A 22,282-nucleotide genomic window follows, 5' to 3' on the forward strand; every position below is an offset into this window, starting at 1 on the left:
TGGGCTGGGTTTGGAGCCCCTCCTCATGGGGGATGTCTGAGGTTTTTCTTCCCTGTTGGATTCCTGTGTGTTGTGGTGTGTTGCAATGTCCTGTTTACCCTCTCCCTTCCCCCTCGCCCCCTTGCTGAGTATTCCACAAGGTGTCGTGTGATTGGTCCCTCAGGCCTGGGGGACGTTGGCCCGTATAGGTGTCCCTAGTCCCTTGAGACCCTGCCCCTTCACCTGGTTGGTGGCTCACCTGTCCCCTCCCCTTCCCCTGCCCGGAGCTTAAAAAGCTAATCAGACCATGCGGCCTTCATTCTGTTGGAGGAATTGCCCCGGCTCAGACCTCTGTACCCGTGGAATAAACATCTGGATATAACCCTCCAGCAGAATCCACTCCTTCCTTCTCTTCACCATCGCCAGAAGCTCTCTCCTGAGGTAAACGGAGTCCTGACAAGCCTGGACTTGCGTCTGTGCCCCGCAGCTCTCTCCAGCAGCCAAGGTATCTCTGGGGTAAAGCACCACAGTGCCGCCTTTGGCCCAGCGGCGAGGGTCAGAACTGGCCCAGGCACCATCTAACTGGTTATATTGGGATTCATATTCCAATACCTGTGCACTAGAATCACTCAAACCGGCCTCTTTCACAAGGTTCTGCCATGCAGATTTTTCCTCCCTGGTCTCCATCCTCAGCTCCTTCCCTGGGGAAGGAAGGACAAGGAAAGGATGGGATTTGCCTCCGTGCCACAGGGAAGGGGAAGGAGATCCCACCAGTGCATCCCCGATAGGATGGTGTTGGCAGCGGGGTTGTCCTGCAGCCAGCGGCCATGCTGTGCTGGGAGATGGAGCAGGAGAGAGGGGGAAAGGGGCACTGACTTTCTCCTCACCATCCTGGGTGTCCTGGGCATCCTTCCTGTTCCTCACAGCCTCCTTTTCCATCTGGCAATGGTTTGGGGATGGGAAATCCTGTTTTGGCAGAATAACAAGAGATGAGCACATTGAGATTTGTACTGGTTTAAATGCAAGCATGGGGAACATCTAAACCAGAATTGCAATTAAATACCAAAATGAAGATCAAGGCAATGATAAAGAAACACTGCCTTAAACTGACAGAGTCAGGATATAACCTGACACCCTGTTGGTCAGGGTGGTGGCTGCAGTCCCATTAAATGGTGGCTGTAGTCCTGTTGGAGTGATGAACGTGATTCTGTCAGAGCAGGGATCCTGTAGAAGGGTCTGGTCTTCCTCTGAAAGTCCAGTGGTGGTTATGGAGCTCTTATCCTCTGGGAATCCAGTAGGCAAGATGCTCCTGGTTGTAGCAAGGCTCAGCTTATATCCAGGCAGAAATGCTTGGATCCTCCCCCTGGGCACAGCATCCCACAATGGGATGATGGAATTTTATCAGTCCTGCAGTGACACTCAATGACCCATTCACAGAAGATATCTCCCCTGGAGGGCGTTATCAGGGCTGAGTCATGGAAGAGATAAAGAACCCTGCCCCACCTGTTTATAGCAGTTGATGAAGATGGGGATTGAAAACATGCATTTGGTTACATCTTGCATGGCAACCTGAAACAGTGGGGTAATCCCTGCTCAGGGGGTGAACACCACCCCCCTTACCCAAACTGGCTCAGGTGTAAAACCCCCACCCTGGGAAGGTCACACACACAGGAGATAATGTCACACTTGCCCTGCTCCAGGGGAGGTCTCTGTCTCTGTCACTCCCTTCCTCTCTCCTCTTTTCTCTTTCTTTCCATCTCTCTCTCTACCTCACATTTACTGTTCAATAAAATACACTTTGGATGTGGCCTCATTAGCACCTTAATTGGGCAGAGGAATCTCTATAAAAATTTGAGTAACCAGACTGTGACATTATTTTGGCACAGTGAATTCAGGGCACTGTTGTCTGACTCCAAGTGCCTTTGACAACAGCATGGTTCCCTTCTCTGAGGAGGTTGTGGTTCTTTCTGGAAGAACTCTTGGAAACTTGGACACAGTCCCTCCTTCTTCCCGGGGAACTTATGGGAGAAATGATGAGGAAAATGGCTGTTGTGAGTGGCCAGTGAAAAAGAAAATATTTTCTTGTCCTTCCTTGAAAAGTTTGTTAAAATCACTGGGGGGAAGGGAGAAAATGTTACCAGCGAGACTGACAAGGTTCATTCACTCCAAGGTGAAGAACATAAGGGGCTGCTGAAAGTCCCACAAGAAGCCCAGCTCAAGTAGATAAATTCCCAAATAACTCCAGAATTCACAGGCTTGGGGGCTTTATCAAATGTGAGAATCATTATTCTCTTCATTCCTGTCATCTTTTTGACAGCTGCACTGAGTTGCCCCTTCCTTTTAATAATATTTATATTGGGCCAAATTTGCACTTTGCTTTTATTGGAACCCGCCAGCAGCTGAGCTGTAGCTATTCAGGAACCAATGTAACTTGGAATTGCAACAGAATTGCTTCTATTGTCAGTTTATTCGTGTTTGGGATTTTTGTTTTTTCATCATATGTGACTTATGGGATATCAAATATTCATTAAGGTATTTTATGGAGGATAAAGTTTTATTTCTGCCAAGTTTATTTTGTCCAGTGCCCAGGGGATGCTCAAGGGGTCTCTGTGCCTCTCACCCTGGGGGATGCTTGGGAGGGGCTGGGGGGGCTCTCCCACCTTCTCACACCTGGGGAGGTCGGGGCAGTCTCTGTCCCTCTCAGCCCTGCTGTGACCCCACCCAAACATCATCGGGGTCAGAGGGACAGAGACACCCCCAAACCCCCAGAAGGGCCGAACCTGGGATTTGGTTTGGGGCTGAGGATTTAGGAAGGGGCTGGAATTGGGGCTGGGATTGGAGTTGGGGCTGAGATTTGGATTAGAGCTTGGATGGGGGTTAAGGCGAGACATGGGATTGGCTTTCGGGCTGGGGTTGGATTTAGGTCTGGGGCTAGACAAGTTTGGAATTGGAATGTGATTAAATACAGAACTGTGAGTGTGTCTAAACATGGAGTGAGACTGAGACCAGGGTCAGGGTCAGGTTTGGGACTGAGCTCACCCAGAGTGGGACAGTGTCACTGCAGGATGTCCCTGGCATCATCCCAGCCCTCCTCAGGCACCTCCAAACATGGGGGGCAGCTGGGTGCTCCAAGATCCAGGTGCTCCCACACTGCCCCTCCATACCAGGTGAGCATTCCCTGAGGGCAGCCCTGACTGTGACCACTGGGGCTCTGGGATCAGCCCTCACATCCCTGTGGGAGCAGCTACAGACAGGATGAGAGATTCCCCCATCCCGTTTTTCCTGTGGAAGGGTGAAGCCCAGCTGCCCTTTTCTTCTGGTGCCTCCTCCTTTCCTCAGCAGAGGATGTCAAACTCCCCAGGAGCAGGAAAATCCCCATTCCCTCTTTCCTTGTGGCTGCAGCCTGGAACATCCACCCAGAGTTAAGGACTTTTTGACAGCCCTGCTGAATGACACAAGCAAGAGGTTTGTGAGAAGGGGAAGAAATTGTATTTTGATAGTAACTAAAAGATGCAAAATTATTCCTTTCTGTTATATTCCTTTTCAGTCAGTTCTGGTCTGTCTTCAGAGTGCCACCTTCTCAGCTGATTGTGTTTGTGCCCTCCTTTCTCTCCTGCCTCTCTTCCCCTGCTCTGTTTCTCTGTCAGTGTCTCCCTTGACCCAGGGCAGCTCACACCAAAGACCGTGCCCGGATTTAATTCCCATTTCAGGAGCTACAGCAGCCATGGGTGAAGTTAGGAAGGCTGGCAGTGAAATGCCACTGTAAGATCTTGCTCCACTTGGCTTTTGGCTCCTTCTTGACAGCTTTGCCCTCAAGGGCAGGAACATCTTTTCATAGCTGAGAAATGGAATTCCAGACCCTGGCAGTGTGTGCCGTGGATCCCAGAGGGGCATTCCCGAGGCTCCCAGGGTGCTGCTCCTGCCGTGCCTCCCAAGGAGCTTCTCTCCCAAGGGAAGAAGATCCAGCAGCTCTGTGGGCTCCCAGAGCACACAGCAAAGGTGGCTTTGATGGACATTTTCCAGCACCTTCCCCTCTGGAAGCAGAGGGAGGGAGGAAATAGAAGCGAGTCCTGGAAGGACTGGGATGGGAAGGGACCCTGCCCATGGATTACGACCCCGCGAGGGAGAGACGCCTCTGCCCCAGTGAAGGAGCGAATGAGAGCGTGGGAACGCAACCGACGATTATTGAGCGTGGACTGAACGGAACAAGAAATGGGGAGGAGAAAGGGAGAGAAAGAAATCGGGAAGAGGTCTGAGAGAACAGAAAGAAACAGGAAAAGGCTCCCGCCTGGACTCCGCAGCTCCCAGGGACACCGGCAGGGCGCAGCGCCTTTCACAATTCCAGCCAATCAGAAGAGGCGCTAACCAATTTCCAGCCAAGCAGAGCTTTTCTCGCCGATGACTCACCGGTTGCCAGGCGGACCCGCAGAGCCCGGCGGCCCCGGAGCGGAATTTGGGGCTCGGGCCAGGGGACGGATCCGCCCAGGGGGGGTCCCCGAGCCCCCCGAGCCCCCTGCCCAGCCCTGGGGCCGGTCGGGGGCTCCCCCACCCAGCAGCCGGTGCTGCGGGGCCGCGGGGCAGAGCGGTGGGAAAGGGGGGCCCGGGCTGGGAGCGGAGGAAATGCGGGAGGAAGAGGAGGGACAGGAGGAGCAGCAGCGGGAGAATCGCGGCGCTCGCAGCGCCCGCACGCCGAGCCTGGAGCACCCCCTGCCCCGGGAGCATCGCCCCCAGCCCCGAGCCGCAGGGGAGGGCGGAGGCCGAGCTCGCCCCGGCTCCGGCCAGGGGTCTCCGGGAGGATTTTTTGGAGAGTGTTCGGAGCCGACAGATCCCGGACTCGAGCCCCGGATATCTCCGGGCTCCCTAAGAGGAGCTTTTTCGGGGGGAGAGGAGCCGCGATCGCCCCTCGGGAGGGTCCCGGGGGTCCACGTGGAGATGGCCTGGTACCGACGGGAGCCGGAGCTGTGGAATGGGGGACCCCCGGGGCGGGGAGAGGCGAAGGGTCAATACCGGAGCTGGGGCACCCCCGGCAGCCCGGAGATGAGGCGGGGACGGGACCCCCTGACCCTGACAGGGGTGTCCTGGGGTGACTTCATGATGTTCGTACCCCCATCGGTCCGTTTATCCCAGAAATGAGTTCTGCACCTTTAAGGCTGGTTCTGAGAGTGAAGAGGAGGAGGAAGAAGCTGCAGTTTGTTTTCAGAAACTGCACTCACTCCTCTACATTCCAGCTCCTGGATGGACAGACAGCAGGACAGAGCTCTCCTTTGCTTTTAGTCAGTTTTTAGGTCTCTGAGGCAAAGAAGTTTCCTGGACTTTGATTTTTCTTTTTCTTTGGAGCTGTTTAAACCTGCTCTGGACTGAACAACCAGAACACCACCGGCAGGTCCCGCCTGAGGCCCACTGCGATGGACCTGAGCCGAGGCATTTCCAGCGCTGGACGGACTGATAAGAGACTGATAAGTGACTGATAAGACACTGATAAGACACTGATAAGACACTGATAAGACACTGATAAGACACTGAGTGGGCCGAGCTACAACCAAAGGAGCGACTTTCGGAGTTTGTCATCTATTTTTGAGCAGCAGGAGGTTTTATTGCTTAATATTGTTCAATTTTTGTGCTGGTGAATGCTTTGCCTGTAAAATAAAGTTTTTTTAGAATTTTCTCCCCGGAAATATTTTCCCGGACTGGCTGAGGGTGGGGCTGCTGAATCGGCATTCTAGAGGAAACTGCTTTTGGAGGGTTTCAACCAAATTTGCCCTAAACCAGGACAGGGTGGTGGAAAGAATGGGGAACCCTGAGTGCCTGGATTGAGGGGAGGCTGGAGAGGGGGACCTTGGGACCTCAGAACCTCATAGAATCCAAAAGCAGGACCCTGGATGGGGGGAATCCACAGGACCCATGGGATCCCCAGCAGCCCTGAGAGAGGGGACCACCAGAACCCCAGAGGGATGAGACTGGAAATGGGAAACTCCTTGTGGTTTTTTTTTTCATTCACTCTTGATTTTTGGAGGTTTTTATGCACAGCAGGTGACTTCTAGAGATAGACTTGGGTGGGAGGAATCCCCAACCCAAGGCATTAACACCTTGTTTTTCCCCCAACCAGGATTTTCCCCAAACCTTCCCGATGTGACATCCTCCCTGTCCTACTCTGGGTGAGCTCAATCCCAAACCTGACCCCAATTCTGGTCTCAGTCTCACTCCATGTTTAGACACACTCAGGTCTGTATTATTCTCATCCCAGTCCCAAGCTCATCTATCCCAACCCCAGCCCGAAAGTCAATCCCATGTCTCGCCTTAACCCCAATCCCAGCTCTAATCCAAACCTCAGCCCCAACTCCAATCCCAGCCCCAATTCCAGCCCCTTCCTAAATCCTCAGCCTCAAACCAAATCCCAGGTTCAGCCCTTCTGGGGGTTTGGGGGTGTCTCTCTCCCTCTGACCCCGATGATGTTTGGGTGGGGTCACAGCAGGGCTGAGAGGGACAGAGACCCCCCCGGCCTCCCCAGGGGTGAGAAGGTTGGAGAGCCCCCCAGCCCCGAGCACCCTCAGTGGTGAGAGGGACAGAGAGCCCCTGGTCCCCAGCCCTGCACAGGCATTGCCTGAGGCCAGAGGGATGGAGACCCCCTGGAGCATCCCCCAGGGTGAGGGGTCAGAGACCCCCGAGCATCCCCTGGGCTGAGAGGGACAGAGACTGCCCCGAGCACCCCCTGGCACAGGGGTGAGAGGGAGGGAAACCCCCCAGGCATTCCCTGGGGTGAAAATGATGGAGACACCCTGGGGAATGGCCTGGGGTGACAGGGACCAGGACAATCTCCTAGGGACTGGCCTGGGCTGACAGGGACAACGCCTCCAAACCCCTGCCAAGCATCCCCCAGGGTGAGAGGCACAGAGACCCCTCGAGCATCCCATAGGCACTGGACAAAATAATTTGGCAGAAATCAAACTTCACTCTGCATAAATCACTTTGATGAATATTTGATTTTCCCACAAGTCAGATGTGATGAAAATGCAAACAAATCCCAAACATTAATAAACTGACAGTACAAGCAATTTTGTGGCAATTCCAAGTTCCACTGGTTCCTGCACAGCTCCCGCTCAGCTGCTAGCACATTCTGATAAAAGTGTAAATTCAGCCCAATACAGATATCATTAAAAGGAAAGTAAACTCTTTGTAGCTGTCACAATGGTGACAGGGATGAAGAGAAAAATGATTCTCACATTTCGAAAAGCACTCAAGCCTGGGAATTCAGGAGTTATTTGGGAATTTAGCTGCTTGAGCTGAGCTTCTTGTAGGACTGTTAGCAGCCTTGTGTTCCTCACCATGGGGTGAATGAACCTTGTCAGTCTCGCTGGTATCATTTGCTCCCTTTCCTCCTGTGATTTTAAAAAAACATTTCAAGGAAGGATGTCGCAGACATTTTTTCATAAAATCCTCTCTTTTAGGATTTATCCTTTCTGGGAAGCTGGGGCCCCAGAAGAAAAATGCAAACAATAATTATCTGCTGATGTGGAATGTAACAGGAGCATCTGTGACTGGTCTTCTGTGAGTGTTTGGATTTGCTGACCACTCACGGGAGAGTTGGTCCTTGCTTTCTGCTGGACACAGAACTTTATTATTCATTCTTTTCTTTCTATTCTTAGCTTAGCAAGCCTCTGCAACTTTTCTCTTTATTCCTTTTAGTATAGTTATAATGTATTATATATCATATATCAATAAATCCAGCCTTCTGATCATGAACCAAGATTCTCATCCACTTCTCTCACCCTGAAGACCTCATCAGGTCGCTGTAATAGAAGGACAACAAAATATTTTCTTTACACTCTGGGCCCAAAAAGGCGATTTATTTCATCGGTTCTCCCATAAGTCACTCAGAGGAAGCTGCAGCCCAGTTTCAAAGAGTTCCTCCAGAGAGAACCACAACCTCCTCAGAGGAGTGAACCATGCTGTTGTCAAAGGCACTTGGGGTCAGAGAACAGTGCCTAAACTCACTGTGGCAAAATAATTTTACAGTCTGGTGAGTCTGGTTAAGAAAAGTGTTAGAGAGATTCCTCTGCCCCAATTAAGGTGATAATGAGACCAAACCCAAGATGAATTTTATAGAACAGTAAATGGGATAGAAAAGGGGAGACAGAAAGGGATTGCCAGGAAAAAGAGCCCTCGCCTAGGGCAGGGTAAGTGTGACATTGTCTCGTGTGTGTGTGCCCCTTCCCAGGGTGGGGGTTTTACAGCTGAGCCAGTTTGGGTAAGGGGGGTGGTGTTGACCCCCTGAGCAGGGATTACCCCACTGTTTCAGGCTGCCATGCAAGATGTAACCAAATGCATGTTTTCAGTCCCCACCTTCATCAACTGCTATAAACAGGTGGGGCAGTGTTCTTTATCTCTTCCATGACTCACCCCTGATAACGCCCTCCAGGGGAGATACCTTCTGTGAATGGGCCATTGAGTGTCACTGCAGGACTGATAAAATTCCATCATCCCATTGTGGGATGCTCCGCCCAGGGGGAGGATCCAAGCATTCCTACCTGGATATAAGCTGACACTTTGCTACACCAGGAGCAGCTTGCCTACTGGATTCCCAGACGACAAGAGCTCCATAACCTCCACTGGACCTTCAGAGGAAGACCAGACCCTTCTGCAGGATCACTGCTTCGACAGAATCACCTTCATCACTCCAACAGGACTGCAGCCACCATTTAAGGGGACTACTGCCACCATCCCGAGCAACAGGGTGTCAGGTTATATCCTGACTCTGTCAGTTTAAGGCAGTGTTTTTGTATCATTGCCTTGATCTTAGTTTTCTTTTAAATTGTGATTCTGGTTTAGACCTCCCCAGGTTTGCCTTCAAACCAGTGCAAAAGACAATGTGCGCACCCTTTGTTTTCTTCTCAGAACAGGATTTCCCATTCGCAGACCTTGATTGGACGGAGAACGAGGCTGTGAGGAAGAGGAAGGAGCCCCGGGACACCCAGATGGGTGAAGAGGAAGTCAATGCCCCTTTCCCCCTCTCTCCTGCTCCGTCTTCCAGCCCAGCACAGCCCCCGGCTGCAGGACAACCCTGCTGCCAACCCCATCCTGCCGGGGATGCACTGGAGGGATCTCCTTCCCCTTCCCTCTGGCATGGAGGCAAATCCCATCCTCTCCTTTTCCTTCCTTCCCCAGGGAAGGAACTGAGGATGGAGACCAGGGAGGAAAAATCTGCATGGCAGAACCTCATGAAAGAGGCCATTTTGAGTGATTCTAGCGCCCAGGAATCCAACAGGGGAGAAAAACCTCAGACATCCCCCATGAGGAGGGGCTCCAATCCCATCCCAGGGTGCTCTGAAGAAGAAAGAGCCACCTTGAGCCAGGAAGGTGGGCAGAGCTTCAACCAGAGTTCAGAGCTGGTGGTCCATGAGCAGCTTCATGATGGGGAGAAGCCCTACAAGTGCTTGCAGTGTGGGAAGAGCTTCAGGCAGAGCAGCACCCTGATCAGCCACCAGATGATCCACAAAGGGGAATGGCCCTACGAGTGTGGGGCGTGTGGGAAGGGCTTCAGCTACAGGTCAGAACTCATCAGTCACCAACGCATCCACACTGGAGAGAAGTCCTATGAGCGTCCCCAGTGTCAGAAGAGGTTTCAGACCAGCTCAAATCTCCACCGCCACCAGCGGATTCACACTGGGGAGAGGCCCTTCACCTGCCCTGAGTGCGGGAAGGGCTTCAAGCAAAACTCCCACCTCATCAAGCATCAGTGCATCCACACTGGGGAGAGGCCCTACGAGTGTCCCCAGTGTGGGAAAAGCTTCACCACCAGCTCTCACTTGACCAGACACCAACGGAACCACCAGTAAGGGATCCCTGCAAATGCCACAAATGCAGGAACAGCTTCATGCACCACTCCAGCTTCATCCCCAATGGGAGAACCCACACTGGGAAGAGCCCTGGTGATCCATATTCCCCATGATCCATGCTGGGAAGACACCTGTCCCTTTTCCAGCCCCTACCAGTGTTATGATGTGGCATTGAAAAACATGAGGGTCTTGCCATGGCTGTGTCATTACATTCACTCCCACCTCAGAGAATTTCCAGGTGCAGAAAAGGGACACCCTCTCTCTCTCACCCTGAGAAGAAGGGTGTCCTTTCCAGGTTGGGGAAATATGTTGCTGGGGAGAGCCAGGAAGTTATGTTTTAGTTTTCCCAGTGAACTGTTTCATTTGTCCTTTCTCTTATCAATATTTTTTCAGTTCTGTTTGTCCCTTATCATATTCCTGTTCCTAATAAATTGTTCTTATCCCAGACCGGACCTTTGCCATTTGTGCTTTCCATGAGAGGCAGGCGGGCAGCGAGGGCAGTGCGGTTTTAGGGGGAACAGGAAATTGGGGAATCCCATTCCTCCACCCCGGCCCCTGGAAACCGAGCATCCCAGCTGGTCCCAGTCCTGGTGGCCATGGCAACAGCCTTGGGAGTGGGTCCCTGGCTGGGGCTGTGGGAACCTCTTCCCTCTGGTGCCCAGGGACAGGAGCGGAGGGAACGGCTGCAGCTGAGTTGGGGCAGGCTCAGGTTGGATGTCAGGAAAAAGGTTTTTGCCCAGAGGCTGCTGGGGCCCTGCCCAGGCTCCCCAGGGAAGGGTCCCAGCTCCAGGGCTCTCTGAGCTGCAGCAGCGTTTGGCCAGCGCTGCCAGGCCCAGGCTGGCATTGTTGGGGTGTCCTGTGCAGGGCCAGCAGTTGGACTGGAGGATCCTGATGGGTCCCTCCCAGCTCAGCCAATTCTGTGGTTCTGGGATCCCATGAGCCTGGGGATGGGAATGCCAATGGTTGCCATGGCAACGGGCTGTGGCTGCAGGCCTGAGCTGGTGTCCATGGCAACCACCCCTGGCATGGAGTCGCCATGGAGCTGCCAAGTGATTGACCATAGCAACAGGGGCCTGGGGATTGTTGCTATGGAAACTGACCACAGCAACAGGAGGCTGGTGATGGTTGCCTGCTAAGGACCAGATTTGTCACAGTCCCTCAGAGGGGTTCCATGGGGACTTTCCAGAAGTCTCCAGGCTGTTCCAGAGCTGGAATGTCACAGGCACAGACAGGGGCCCCATGGAGACCTCCCAGGGCTTTCTGGGGATGGTAAAGAGCCCTGTGGTCAGAGGCAGTTACAGCCATTCCATGGTGACATCCCAGGGGTCCTTGGGCTGAAAAGGCACCGATCTGTTACAGGCACTCATGGGGGCTCCACGTTGACATCTCAGGAGTCCCCAGGCTGCCAAAGAGCCGGCTTGTCTCAGACATTAAAAGGGTTCCTGTCATGGGCAGATGTATTTATATAAATATGTATTCTCTATTATGATAATGATTAGACAAAATTGCCTTAATCAGAAATATTTATGCCAGGATGTAAGAGATGTAATATATATTATATAGAGCACTAGGAAATTATTTCACAGCAACTGTGTTAAGCAAAACCTGTAATTAAGCAGAGATTGATGTCACTCCCCCAGACCAATGACCATGGGCAATTCCCTTTGGCTCAGCCTGGAGCAGTGACCTTGAGGGTGTCCCCACCGCTGGGAGGAATCCCCACACCCCTCAAGAAGGGAAATGTCAGGAGATGCTGCCATTAAAATTTGGGATGGGACTTTTCTCATCTGAGGTGCTGCCCTGTCAGTCAGATGTGCCTAGGCTGGGCCAGCTCAGCAGCTCTGCAGAAGCTCTCAGTGGTGTCCCTTAGTTGTTCTTTCTCTGGGGATTTTTCCATCTCTGCCACAGTATCAATTCCCTCTGAGGATGTTGAACTTTGGGATGGAGGAGTCAGGCTGGTTTCAGCATTATTCACCCCTAAAGCAGTGTGACTCCCCTCCTTCATTTCCCACTGGAGGCTTTACAAGCAGGGCCTTGCCAGAGTTGTTGGAGCCCATTGCAGGCAGAGCCTCCTGCTCCAGCAGGAACTGCCTTTCCTGTGCCATGAGCAGGACAGGTCCCACTGCAGGAAAAGCCCCAGGCCAGCCCCAGCACAGGGAAGGGCTTGGGCACAAGGGCAGAGTGCCGTGCTGGGAGCTGTGCCAGGGAGAGCCTGAGGCACCAAAGGCACCTTGGCAGCAGCAGCTGCTTGCAGGCCGTGGCCAGAAGCCTCCCTTGGCAGCCCGGCCTGGTGGCCACCACTGCAGAGCTGCTGCCTCAGGGCCCATTCCTGGCTGGGCTCTGAAAAGCCACTTCTGCTCCAGGAGCCTGACTGGGAAGCCATTGGCCCCAGCACCTCGGGGACAAGATATTAATGACAAAACTCTTCATGGCAGCAGAGCCAAGGCAGGGGCAGAGGAAAGGGCAGAGCCAGGCCCAGGGGACAGGACTGCCATGGTGATGGCTGTGAGGTTACTGCCCCTGCAGCAGCCTGGCTGCCCTCAGCAGACATTCTGGCCAGAAGCATTGTGAGGGCACCCAGCACATCAGAGAACCCACACTACAGGAATTCTGTCCCTGGGGATGAGAGGGTTTCAATGGGCAAGGCTACACAAATCTCCTGCTCTTGGAAAATTTCTGGGATGGGGAATCCACTTCTCTGGAAAAACAGCTGCAGTTTCCATCCACTTTCTTAATTGTAAAATATTTCCTCTTTGTAACAAATGTTAATTTGTCCCCATTCAGTTTAAACATACTGACCTGTTTTCTGTCACTGTCGGATTTATTTTAAAATAACTTCGAATGCTATTTTTCCCTTTTCACAGACCTTGGAGAGGACTCAAAAATCTCCCAAGATGGGGTTTGGAGGCCTCATCACAAAACCAGCAGGGAGAGTCTGCAGCCTCTGTGGTCAGTGGAGTAGAGACTGAGGACTGAAAGGGAATAGCCTGCGAGGGATTGAATGGTGATGTCAGGCTGGAGCTTTTCTTCTTGGAGGATATAAGCATGAGAAGGAAATAATGGCACCAAGGGCAGCTGGAGAGGCCCACACTCAACACCAGCAGGAAGGAATTTCCCTGGCAGGGCAGGGCTGTGGTGCAGCACGTCCCCAGCAGGAGCCTGGAGCAGCCCAAGGCTCTGTGTGGCCAGGCAGAGGCAGGCAGGAGGCAGAGCTGTCAGCAAAGGAAGGGGCTAACCAGGTGGGGCAGCCGGGGGATGCCGACAGCCTGCAGAGACAGAGGCGCAGGTTTGCTCAGCAGCAGAGACACCTTTCCCTCGCTTGTCTCCACCTGTCATCACTGCCACCAGTGTTCTGCTCTCCCTGGAACCTGCAGACACTTTCTCGGTCCTGTCCTTCAATGGGACCCATTAACCCTTCAAGAAAACTTCTGTGTTTCAATTTATTTTTGAGTTTTTGAGAAGTTTTTGGGCACACTGTGAGGGACTGAGTCTGATGCAAAGAGCAGCAAAGCCCCAGAGGGTGATTAAAGTCCCTGTGCTGTGTCTGTGCTGCTGAGCTGGGCCGGGCTCCTGGCCCAGAGGCAGCTCCTGGCAAGGGCAGTGCTGCAGAGAAACAGCTCTGGCCAGGAGCAGCTCCTGTGCACAGCCCAGCAGGGCTGGGGCACTGCCAGGGCCCCTCAGGGACACCAGCAGGGCACAGACAGAGCTCACAGGGGCTCCGCACTGGCAGGGGCTGTGGCATGTCCCAGTAGGGGCTGTGTCACAAGCAGCACCTCTGTGGCTGTGTCACAGAGGCACAGAGCAGCTGTGATGTCAGCAAGGGGCTGTGGGACAGCCCTGAGGGGGCTGTGAGGTCACAGATTGGGCTGTGACATCACAGTTTGTTGTGTGAGGTCACTGAGCAGCTTCAGCGTCATAGAGGGAACTGTGTGACATCACAGACCAGGCTGTGAGATCATGGCATGGCTGCATGACATCATAGAGTTGGCAGTGTGGTCAAGGTATGTGCTGTGACCTTACAGAGTGTCAGTATGACATCACAAAGAGGGTTTTGTGACATCACTGAGGGGGTTGTTGCATCACAGAGCTGACTGTGACATCATAGAGTAGGGTGTGAGGCCATAGAGCAGATCCTGCCATCATAGAAGGTGGGTCTGTGACATCAGGGAGTAGGCTGTGAAAACACTGGGTGGCTGTGTAACATCATAGAGCAGGCTGTGACATCATGACATCACAGTAGAGATTGTGAAATCATAGAGTGACTTTCCGACACATCACAGAGACTTCAGTGACATCACAGAGCAGCTGTATCACATCATAGCGTGGTGTCTCAGAGTTGGCTCTGGGACATCACAGGGGCAGTGTGATATCACTGGGGCTGGGTGACATCACAGGGGCTGTGTGACATCACAGGGGCAGTGTGACATCACAGGGGTTGTGTGAGGTCCCTGGGGAGGTCACTCTGCCCCGGCCCCCCTCACAGCTCCCCCCAGAGCAGTCCAACCCTGCTCGTGCACAGCGGGGTCCCCTGTCCCCCCGGGTCCCCCCGCCCCCGGGGCCCTACAGCCTCCCCCAGAGGATGTTCCACGAGATCGACCCCAGAGCCTGACACGGGGACGGGGGGCCGGGGTCCTGGTCTCTGTGATGTCATAGCCCACTCTGTGACCACATGGTACCAGATGATAAATTGTCTTCACCAGGTGAGCTCACACATGGAGCTTGTTCTCCACAACCCCAGTGTGGAGAGCCTGGTTCAAGCCTGGTTCAAGCATAGCTTAAAGAAAGTGGCCATGAAGGTACTCAGGTAAGGGAAAAATAAAAGGCAGCTGTAAAGCAGCACTTCCCAGGCTTGATTCTGTAAATAATTAAGGTTCTCAGCCACCTTTTATATAAACAACAAGTTTCTCAGACCGTTTCCTCAAAAACAGGCAATATTCTGTCCTTGGCTGCTGTGGGAACAGATGGCCATTCTGGGAACAGATATAAAGGTTTTGAGAACTTTTCATATCATGGTGAGAACACTGATCTTGGTTTCAATAAACAAATTTCAGCTATTGTAAACAGAAGGAGGAGCTGAAGTTTTCTCTACAGCCTATCGGGAGCTCAGATTTTGCAATATGCATGAAGTGAATTAACACTGTTATAAAAGGTGCCTGGTTGATCAATAAATCGGAGTCGATGCTCATCAATCGGATGGTCGTCTCCCTTCACTTCGAAACCCCAGGCCTGTGGAAACCACACAGTGCCCATTGTGTGAGAAGGGAACTGGAAGTTCAGCAGCCTCAGTGTCCTGCCAGCTCAGCCAGGCCCACGGGAACATTGGGGTCCACGAGCACCAGGGACCACCAGGAAGACCCCCAGGACAGGAGAATGCATGGGTAAAGGAGAGGGGAAATATATTAATGATTTTGGGGAAATGATTATCATATGTATTTTTAGTCCAGGACAATCAATGAATATGTATGCAAAATACAGAAAATAAACAGAAACTTTCCTGTACTCAGCACGCATGGCTTTGGGAGGAGCTCTCCCCCATGCATCCAGCTGAATAAAGAATGCTGCTTCTTAATGCTACACTGGTGCTAAGGAGTTTTCTGTTTTACTGAATTTTTGGTGACTCTCCCACTGCCAAGGAAAGCTCTGTCTGCTGCTGTTCACAAACAGAGAAGGGCTGGGGGCAGATGTGGGGCTCAGAGGCTGCCTGGGGCACAGTGACCATGAAATAATGAAGTGTTCAATGTTCTGTGAAAGAGGGAGGGGCAGCAACAAAGCTTCTGCCCTGGAAATAGGAAGGGCAGACTTTGGCCTGGTTAGGCTGCAGATTTGGGGAATACTTAATCAGGTACTGATTGCTTTAGGGGAAACAGCCCTTAAAAACAAAGGGGTCCTGGAAGGACGGACACATTTCAAGAAAATAATCATAAGGGGGAAGAAGCAGCCTGTCCCAGTGCGGCAAAAGATGAGCTAGTGAGGAAAATGACAGGCCTGGCTGCCCATGGAGCTTTTCTGGAGACTCAGGGATAGAAAAAGGACCAGCAACTCAGGAAGTCTTTAAGGATGTTGCTGGGTCATAGAGAAAGAGAAGCTGAGAGTTGAAAACGCTATTAAAACTTAACCTGGAGGGTTCTGCAAAAAGAATAAAAATGTTTTTACAGAAAAAATAATAGCAAAAAGGAGGAGTAGGAGAACCTCTACTCTTTATTGGATGCAGTGGAGAATATAGTAACAAAAGATAAGGAAAAGGCTGAGCTACTTTACCCCTAGTTTGTTTCAATTTTCAATATTAGGAGAGGATATCCTCAGGACAAGAGTTCTCCTGAGCTGGTAGATGGGCACAGGGAGCAGAACAGGCCCTGGAATCCAGGAGGAAGCAGTGGGTGACCTGCTGAGCCACTCAGATGCTCACAGGTGAATGGGATCAGACAGGATCCATCCTAGGGCAATGAGGGAGCTGTAGATGAGCTCCCCAGGCTGCGCTCCATCATTTACCATCAGTGCTGGCTCAGCAGAGAGGTCCCAGAGGACTGGAGGTGCCAGTGTGAGCCCATCCCCAAGCAGGGCTGGAAGGAGGATCTGGAGACCTCCAGGCCTGTCAGCCTGACCTGGGTGCCCAGCAAGGTTATGGAACAGATCACCTTGAGTGCCATCACAGGGCACCCACAGGATGGCGCTCACAGGGCACTTCCAGCTGATGGGAACAAACTTTCTGGCTGAGTGCAGAGGCCAGGACAAACCTGGGGGTTTCCCTGCCATCCCCCAGCCCCTGCTGGCCCCAGGGGCTGATGGCATTTGTGCTCCCTCAGGTTCATGTCCCCACACCAACAGCATGGGGGTTCTCCCCCTGCTCTGTGCAATGCAAACAGGGGCTGCTGAGCCAGTGCTGCCGTGTCTGTGCCTGCAAGGATGGGGCACCTGTGTGAGCTGGGGGAGAGGCCAGGGCTGCAGAGGGGGGATGTTGTTGGCAGCTCCATGAGGACGCTCTGGGACGCTGCCCTGGGCTGTGCAGCGCACTGGGGATGGATCAGCCCCTGCTCTGCTGCTCCTTCCTGTCTGCCCCAGGGCCCTTGCAGAGCACCAGCTGCTGCTGTCCTCAGCTCCATGGCAACCCTGGGACAAAGCAGTGCCAGGGCTGTTCCAGGTACAATTGCAGTGACACTCGTTGGAGCCACCAGGTGCCATGGCAACGGCCATGGAGGACCCATTCCTTGGTTTGGTGCCATGGCAACCAATGCCCGGCCCCATAGTGATGGTTGGTGGCCATGGAAAGCTGCCCTGGGCCCTTGCTCAGGGCTGGTGTCAGTGCCCAGAGCCAGAGGGGATCCCTTGCTGGGGGCTGTGCCATGGCCACCTGCCCTGTGCCGCGCTGGCCGCTCAGGCACCAGGAACCAGCAGCCACCGGCACTGCCAGGGCCAAAGGCCAGGTCAGCCAGACAGAAAGGGGCAGAGCTGGGCACTGTTTCCATGGCAACTGGCACTGGGGGGACACCTGGGTCACCTGGCCTGGCAGTTGCCATGGAAACCCCTGGCAGGGACTGAGGGCACAGCCCCTGGCACTGAGACACTGCTGGGCTGGGTGCTGAGCACAGGGCTGAGCACGCAGAGATGGTTTTGTTCTTGCTGAGCTGCAGCACAGCCAAGGCCTGTCCTGCCCCTCGTCAGCCACGCTGGGGAGGGGCTGGGGCTGCGGGGGAGCTGGGCAGGGGACACAGCCAGGACAGGGGAACCCAACTGAGCCCGGGCATAGCCCAGACCAGAGCACATCATGCTCAGGGTGTGAAGGGGGGAACAGGGAGGAAGGGGGAAATTTTGGAGTGAGGGCTTTTGCCTTCCCAGGGAACACTTAGGCAAGAGGGGGCCCTGTTTCACCAGTGGGCAGGGTCACTACCAAAGACACAGACACCAACTTAAGGAATTGTGTCATTTATATCATGCACACCTGCCAAGAATTACAAAAGGATAAACTCAGCAAAGCACATCATCATTAGCAAAGAATTACAAAGGAAGATCAGCAATTCATCATAACCCATCATTACATTTTGATGACCAATTCCTTGGTGAAACACTGGAGGTGTTTGTGGCAGACAAAGATTCTGGCTGACTATCAAGGTACACCTTACAGACACCAGTAGTACTTTAGTGACACCATTCTTCATTCTTTTTTCTCAATCTCATTCAAATTAGGAACAAGAGTTCTGTTGTCCATGGAGCTGGCACCTTTTTAATTCCAGAATAATGCCCCGAGGCCCTTTGCTGTTCAGCCTTCCCATGCTGTCTGTGGCTAACAAGGCTTGGGGGGACCCTTTCCCCTCTGGCTGGAAGGGGCCGGGTCCCCGTCCCTGTAGGGCACCCAGGCTCCTGGATGGAATTCCTGTGCAAGTCCCTCAGTGTCACAGCAGCCTTCACATGGAGCCCCATGGATCAGAGCATTTCCCAAAGGGGCCCTTGGGGCAAACAGGGAGATCTGGTCTGGCAGGATGTGTTAAACAATATAAACAATATATACATATTGTTTTACACATATGTGTATACACATATATACCCACTTATATATGTGAATATATTAACATATATATGAATTATATATATATGTATATATAGATATATTATATGTATGTCTTATTATACTATAAATATGTATATAGATATTTATTATATCAATATTTCACTTGTACAAATGCATATCAGCTCAAGATTAAAACCTTCTTCTGTTGCTCCATGTGGGAGCATTCCAACAATAATTGTTCCTTCTGAAGGTGCTGTTTCCTATGTACTCTCAATAAATTCATCTTTGTCTGCCCAAACCCACAAGGTCTTTTCCTTTTCCATGTGCAATTTTTGGATGCATTTGAAGCCATCCAGGGGTGCAGCTTCTTTTACCGGACTGCCCCACTGCTCACACAGGGCTCTGACCTCAGCCCACTCCAGAGCCAGGGAACTCCAGGGAAGGGCTTCCCAGCTGGGAATTTCTGTTGGGACTGATTCCTCACATTTACATTGAACAAGTGACATTTTGTTGGCATCTGGCCAGACTGTGCCAGTTTTGTTTAACCAGTGGGCAGGGTCAGTACCAAATTCCTGCAAACTCCAGCTGAAGGAATCAGTGTCATTTCCTGCAGTTCAGAGCAGCAAAGAATCACAAAAGGAGCAGCTCAGCAATGCACCCAACCATCCCCACCAAAGATTGCAGCAGTGATTAACAAAGATCCAGCAGCATTTACCCTCAGCCTTTACCATCCCCCAGATCCACACAGCAGCTGGGGAAGCTGTCACAGCCAAGGGCTGCAGAGCCACTCCTGGGCACTGGCAATTCCTGCAGGTGCCTCCAGCCCCAGGTGAGGCTCCAACCCCGCTGGGAGAGGGCCCAGCTCTGACAGTGCTGAATGAACAAACTGACAGCACTGCTAGTGTGGCAACATCTGCTTTCATCCTCCTCTTGGGTCCCTCCCAGAGCCTGGCCAGGGTTCAAGGAGGAACCAAGGGAGGTGACTTTGACCATACTGCCCCAAACAAGGCCAGATGCCAGATTTCATGGCCTTGTCTGGCTTCTAAATACACAAAGGTCAATACATGTTTCACTAATGAGTGGCTACATCTATCACAGTGCTAATGACCATGCATATTTCATCAGGGAGCAGATACAAAGATAACCTTTGCTGGGAAGGTTCATCCAGAGCCCACCTTTGGCTCAGGGCCTGCTGTCCAGGCCTTACTCAGGGCTGGTGTCCAGGCCTTGGCACTTCAGGGACGTGGTTTAGTGCTGGGCTTGGCACTGCTGGGTGAGCGGCTGCACTGGGTGAGCTCAGAGGGCTTTTCCAACAGAAAGGATTCTGTGATTCCATGATTCTATCCACTGCATTCAGCTGGGGCTATTTTAGCAGCATTCCTTTGCTCCAAAAGTTCCCTCTTGCCCAGCTCCTGTGGCCTGAGGCTTCAGCTCCTTCAGCTCCTGGTGCTGAGCTGCTCATGCTGAACGAGACGACTCAGAGAGAACACAGTCCATGCAATTCCTTCTGGGACACGGAGAGGGGAGGCTGTGCAAGCAGGAGCATTGTTTGCTGTGGCCTCCTCTCTGCCCTTCACGCCTTTCAGCACTTTGAACCAGCCAAGAGCTTTCTCCAAGAGTGCAATGGAGCAGCTGTTCCTGCTCCCGGGCCTGGCTCTCTCCAGTCTCTGCACTTGCCTGGTTCTGTCCCTCTTGCTGTGCCCTCTGTTCCCCCAGGGCTCGCTGGCTGCTGCCCAGGACTGTGGCACTGGCACAGATCCAGTGCTCCAGAGCCCCCTTTCTGTGCCCTTGCAGCTGCCTGGGCACAGCAGCCTTTTCCATCTGGAAGCTCCCCAGGGACAGGAGTGCCCAGCTCTGCTCCCTGCACAGCCTCCAGGAGCCCAGGGCTGCCATCTCCAGTCCCTGCTGGCACTGGGGGCTCCCAGGTGCCTCAGGCTGCTGTGACACCGCTGCACACGGGAGGGAAGAGGGGCAGGGGCTGTGCTCAAAGTCAGCTCCATCTGCTGCTGCTGCTGCTGCTGCTGCTGCTGGGGGGTCATTTGTGCAGCCCTGGCCCAGAGTCAGGGATCAGATCCTGCCAGTCTCTTCCAGCCCTGGCTGCTCAGAGTTTGGGCCTTGGAGCCTCAGGTGGCCAAAGGCAGCTGCTGCTGGTCCCTCTGTGTGCCCGAGTTCAGCAGTGCTGCTCCATTAGTCTGTGCCCAGCAATGGGGAAAAGCCTCAGCCCTGCAGGGCCAGGAGCTGCCGGGCTCTGCCTGAGCAGCTCAGCCAGCAGGAAGGGAGCTGCTCCACATGGGAACCAGGAGCAAAGGACGTTCCTTTTGTAGGACATGTTTTCTATTGAAAGGAAAAAAAAGGAAAAATGGAAAAATAGGTAAATTGTAAAAGATAAGAGTAAAATCTAAGTGTTAGAGAAAAAACATAACATACAGTTAATGAAAAAAAACAAAACATAAATGCAAAGTTACATTCTTTGCATTAAAAGGTAAACAATCTTTTACAAAAGAGAACTCAATTCTTTACATTGTAAATGTGCTGATGGCACGGATCCATCTTTGTGACCTCAGTAGCCTCTTAAAAGATTTTGGGCTTTGTTTCCAACATTGGTATTTGAAATTGTGGTTGAAGCAAGAGGAAATTGCTTTGTGCCCTTCCAGCTCCAAGCAGGACTGGGAATGGAAACTCTGTCAAACCCCAAATCCTTTAGAATATTACCTTCCTTCTCAGCCTGGGAATGAGCTGCATATTCCTGTTGAAACTGTCAGGGATATAATAGAGACACAAAGTCCCACTTATGGCTTTTTGCTCTGGTTTGGCAGTGCAGAAGGGCAATTCTCCATCCTTCAGCTCCAGACTGCACTGCCTCAAGAGCACAGCCCACTCACCAGCTTTGGCCAACTCGTGGCACTTCTGGAGGAGGAAGAAAGTGCAATTGCACAATTCCAGCCAATCAAGAAGGAAGAATGGGATGGACAAAACACCCTGTGCAGATCCAGGCATTCAGCTGGGACTGTGGAGAGTTTGGGTCCTTGCCAGTTGGATGTGTGTCCCCAGCTGCAATCTCTGGGCCTGCAGCAGAGTCTCACTCACCTGCCAAAGCAGAAAGCTCAGGCGCTGTGCTTGCAGCGGGCTCGTCTGATGCAGAGCTGTCAGAGCAATGTGAGGGCAGAGCCAGCCCAGCTGGGCCCAGGGCTGAGCCCAGCAGAGCCCTGGCAGAGCCCAGAGCAGCCTCAGCACCCGCAGAGCCCAGCTCAAGGAGAGAAAGCAGAAAGTGCCCATCAGCTGAGGGTTCCTGTGCCCTTGCGCCAAGGCCTGCGGTGTCCAGGCCATGCTGGCCGTGCCCAGAGCTGTGCCCAGAGCTGCCCATCCCTGCTGCCTTTGGCACAGAGCAGGAGGGCAGGACGTGTGCCCAGCCTGCAGCCAGCCATGGCACATCCAGCGCCCAGCAGCTGCCCAGAGCAGGATGCTCCTGTGCTCGCTCCCACCTCCCAAAAGCTCTGATCCCACCCTGCCAAGCACACAGGGACCCACCTCATGCCACCCATGGCTGGAAGAAAAGCTGCTCCCAAACCATGGCCTCAGCCTTCTCCAAGGGCACGGCCCATCCACGCCACAGCTGCTCCCCAGCACTTCCCCGTCCACACTGGACCACCTCGAACACTTTCTGTGGAAAAACAAACAACACATTATTGAAAAGAGATTAGAGACAAAAAGGGAAAACAAGAAAAACAGTAGAAACTTCCATCTCTGTAAGGGTCTCGAGGATGGCCCTCATTTTACCCCTGCATGGTAGGGAAAAACCCACCCATGGGTGAGGGAAGCCCACACTTACTCCCTTTCCCCCTGCATTGCCCCCCAAAATCACGGTGACCCCAAAGCAAACAAGGACAGTGGAGCAGCCCAAGCCCTTTCTTGCCTGCACAGCAAAGCAGCTGTGCACAGGTTCTGGAGCCCCACCTCTGCTCCCACC

At 52.9% G+C, this 22,282-nt stretch overlaps 1 protein-coding gene and 1 pseudogene across 1 annotated transcript; one reads left to right on the forward strand and one right to left on the reverse strand.

Moving 5' to 3' along the window:
• Window positions 1-22,282, reverse strand: part of LOC141729581 (uncharacterized) — a 425,427-nt pseudogene that overhangs the window by 519 nt on the left and 402,626 nt on the right.
• LOC141729520 (uncharacterized) lies at window positions 9,156-9,812 on the forward strand. Its single transcript, XM_074544228.1, has one exon. It carries the CDS (start codon window positions 9,156-9,158, stop codon window positions 9,810-9,812), a length of 657 nt encoding a protein of 218 aa, XP_074400329.1.

Source organism: Zonotrichia albicollis, chromosome 7 (assembly GCF_047830755.1).
Source record: "Zonotrichia albicollis isolate bZonAlb1 chromosome 7, bZonAlb1.hap1, whole genome shotgun sequence".
NCBI classification, from domain to species: domain Eukaryota; kingdom Metazoa; phylum Chordata; class Aves; order Passeriformes; family Passerellidae; genus Zonotrichia; species Zonotrichia albicollis.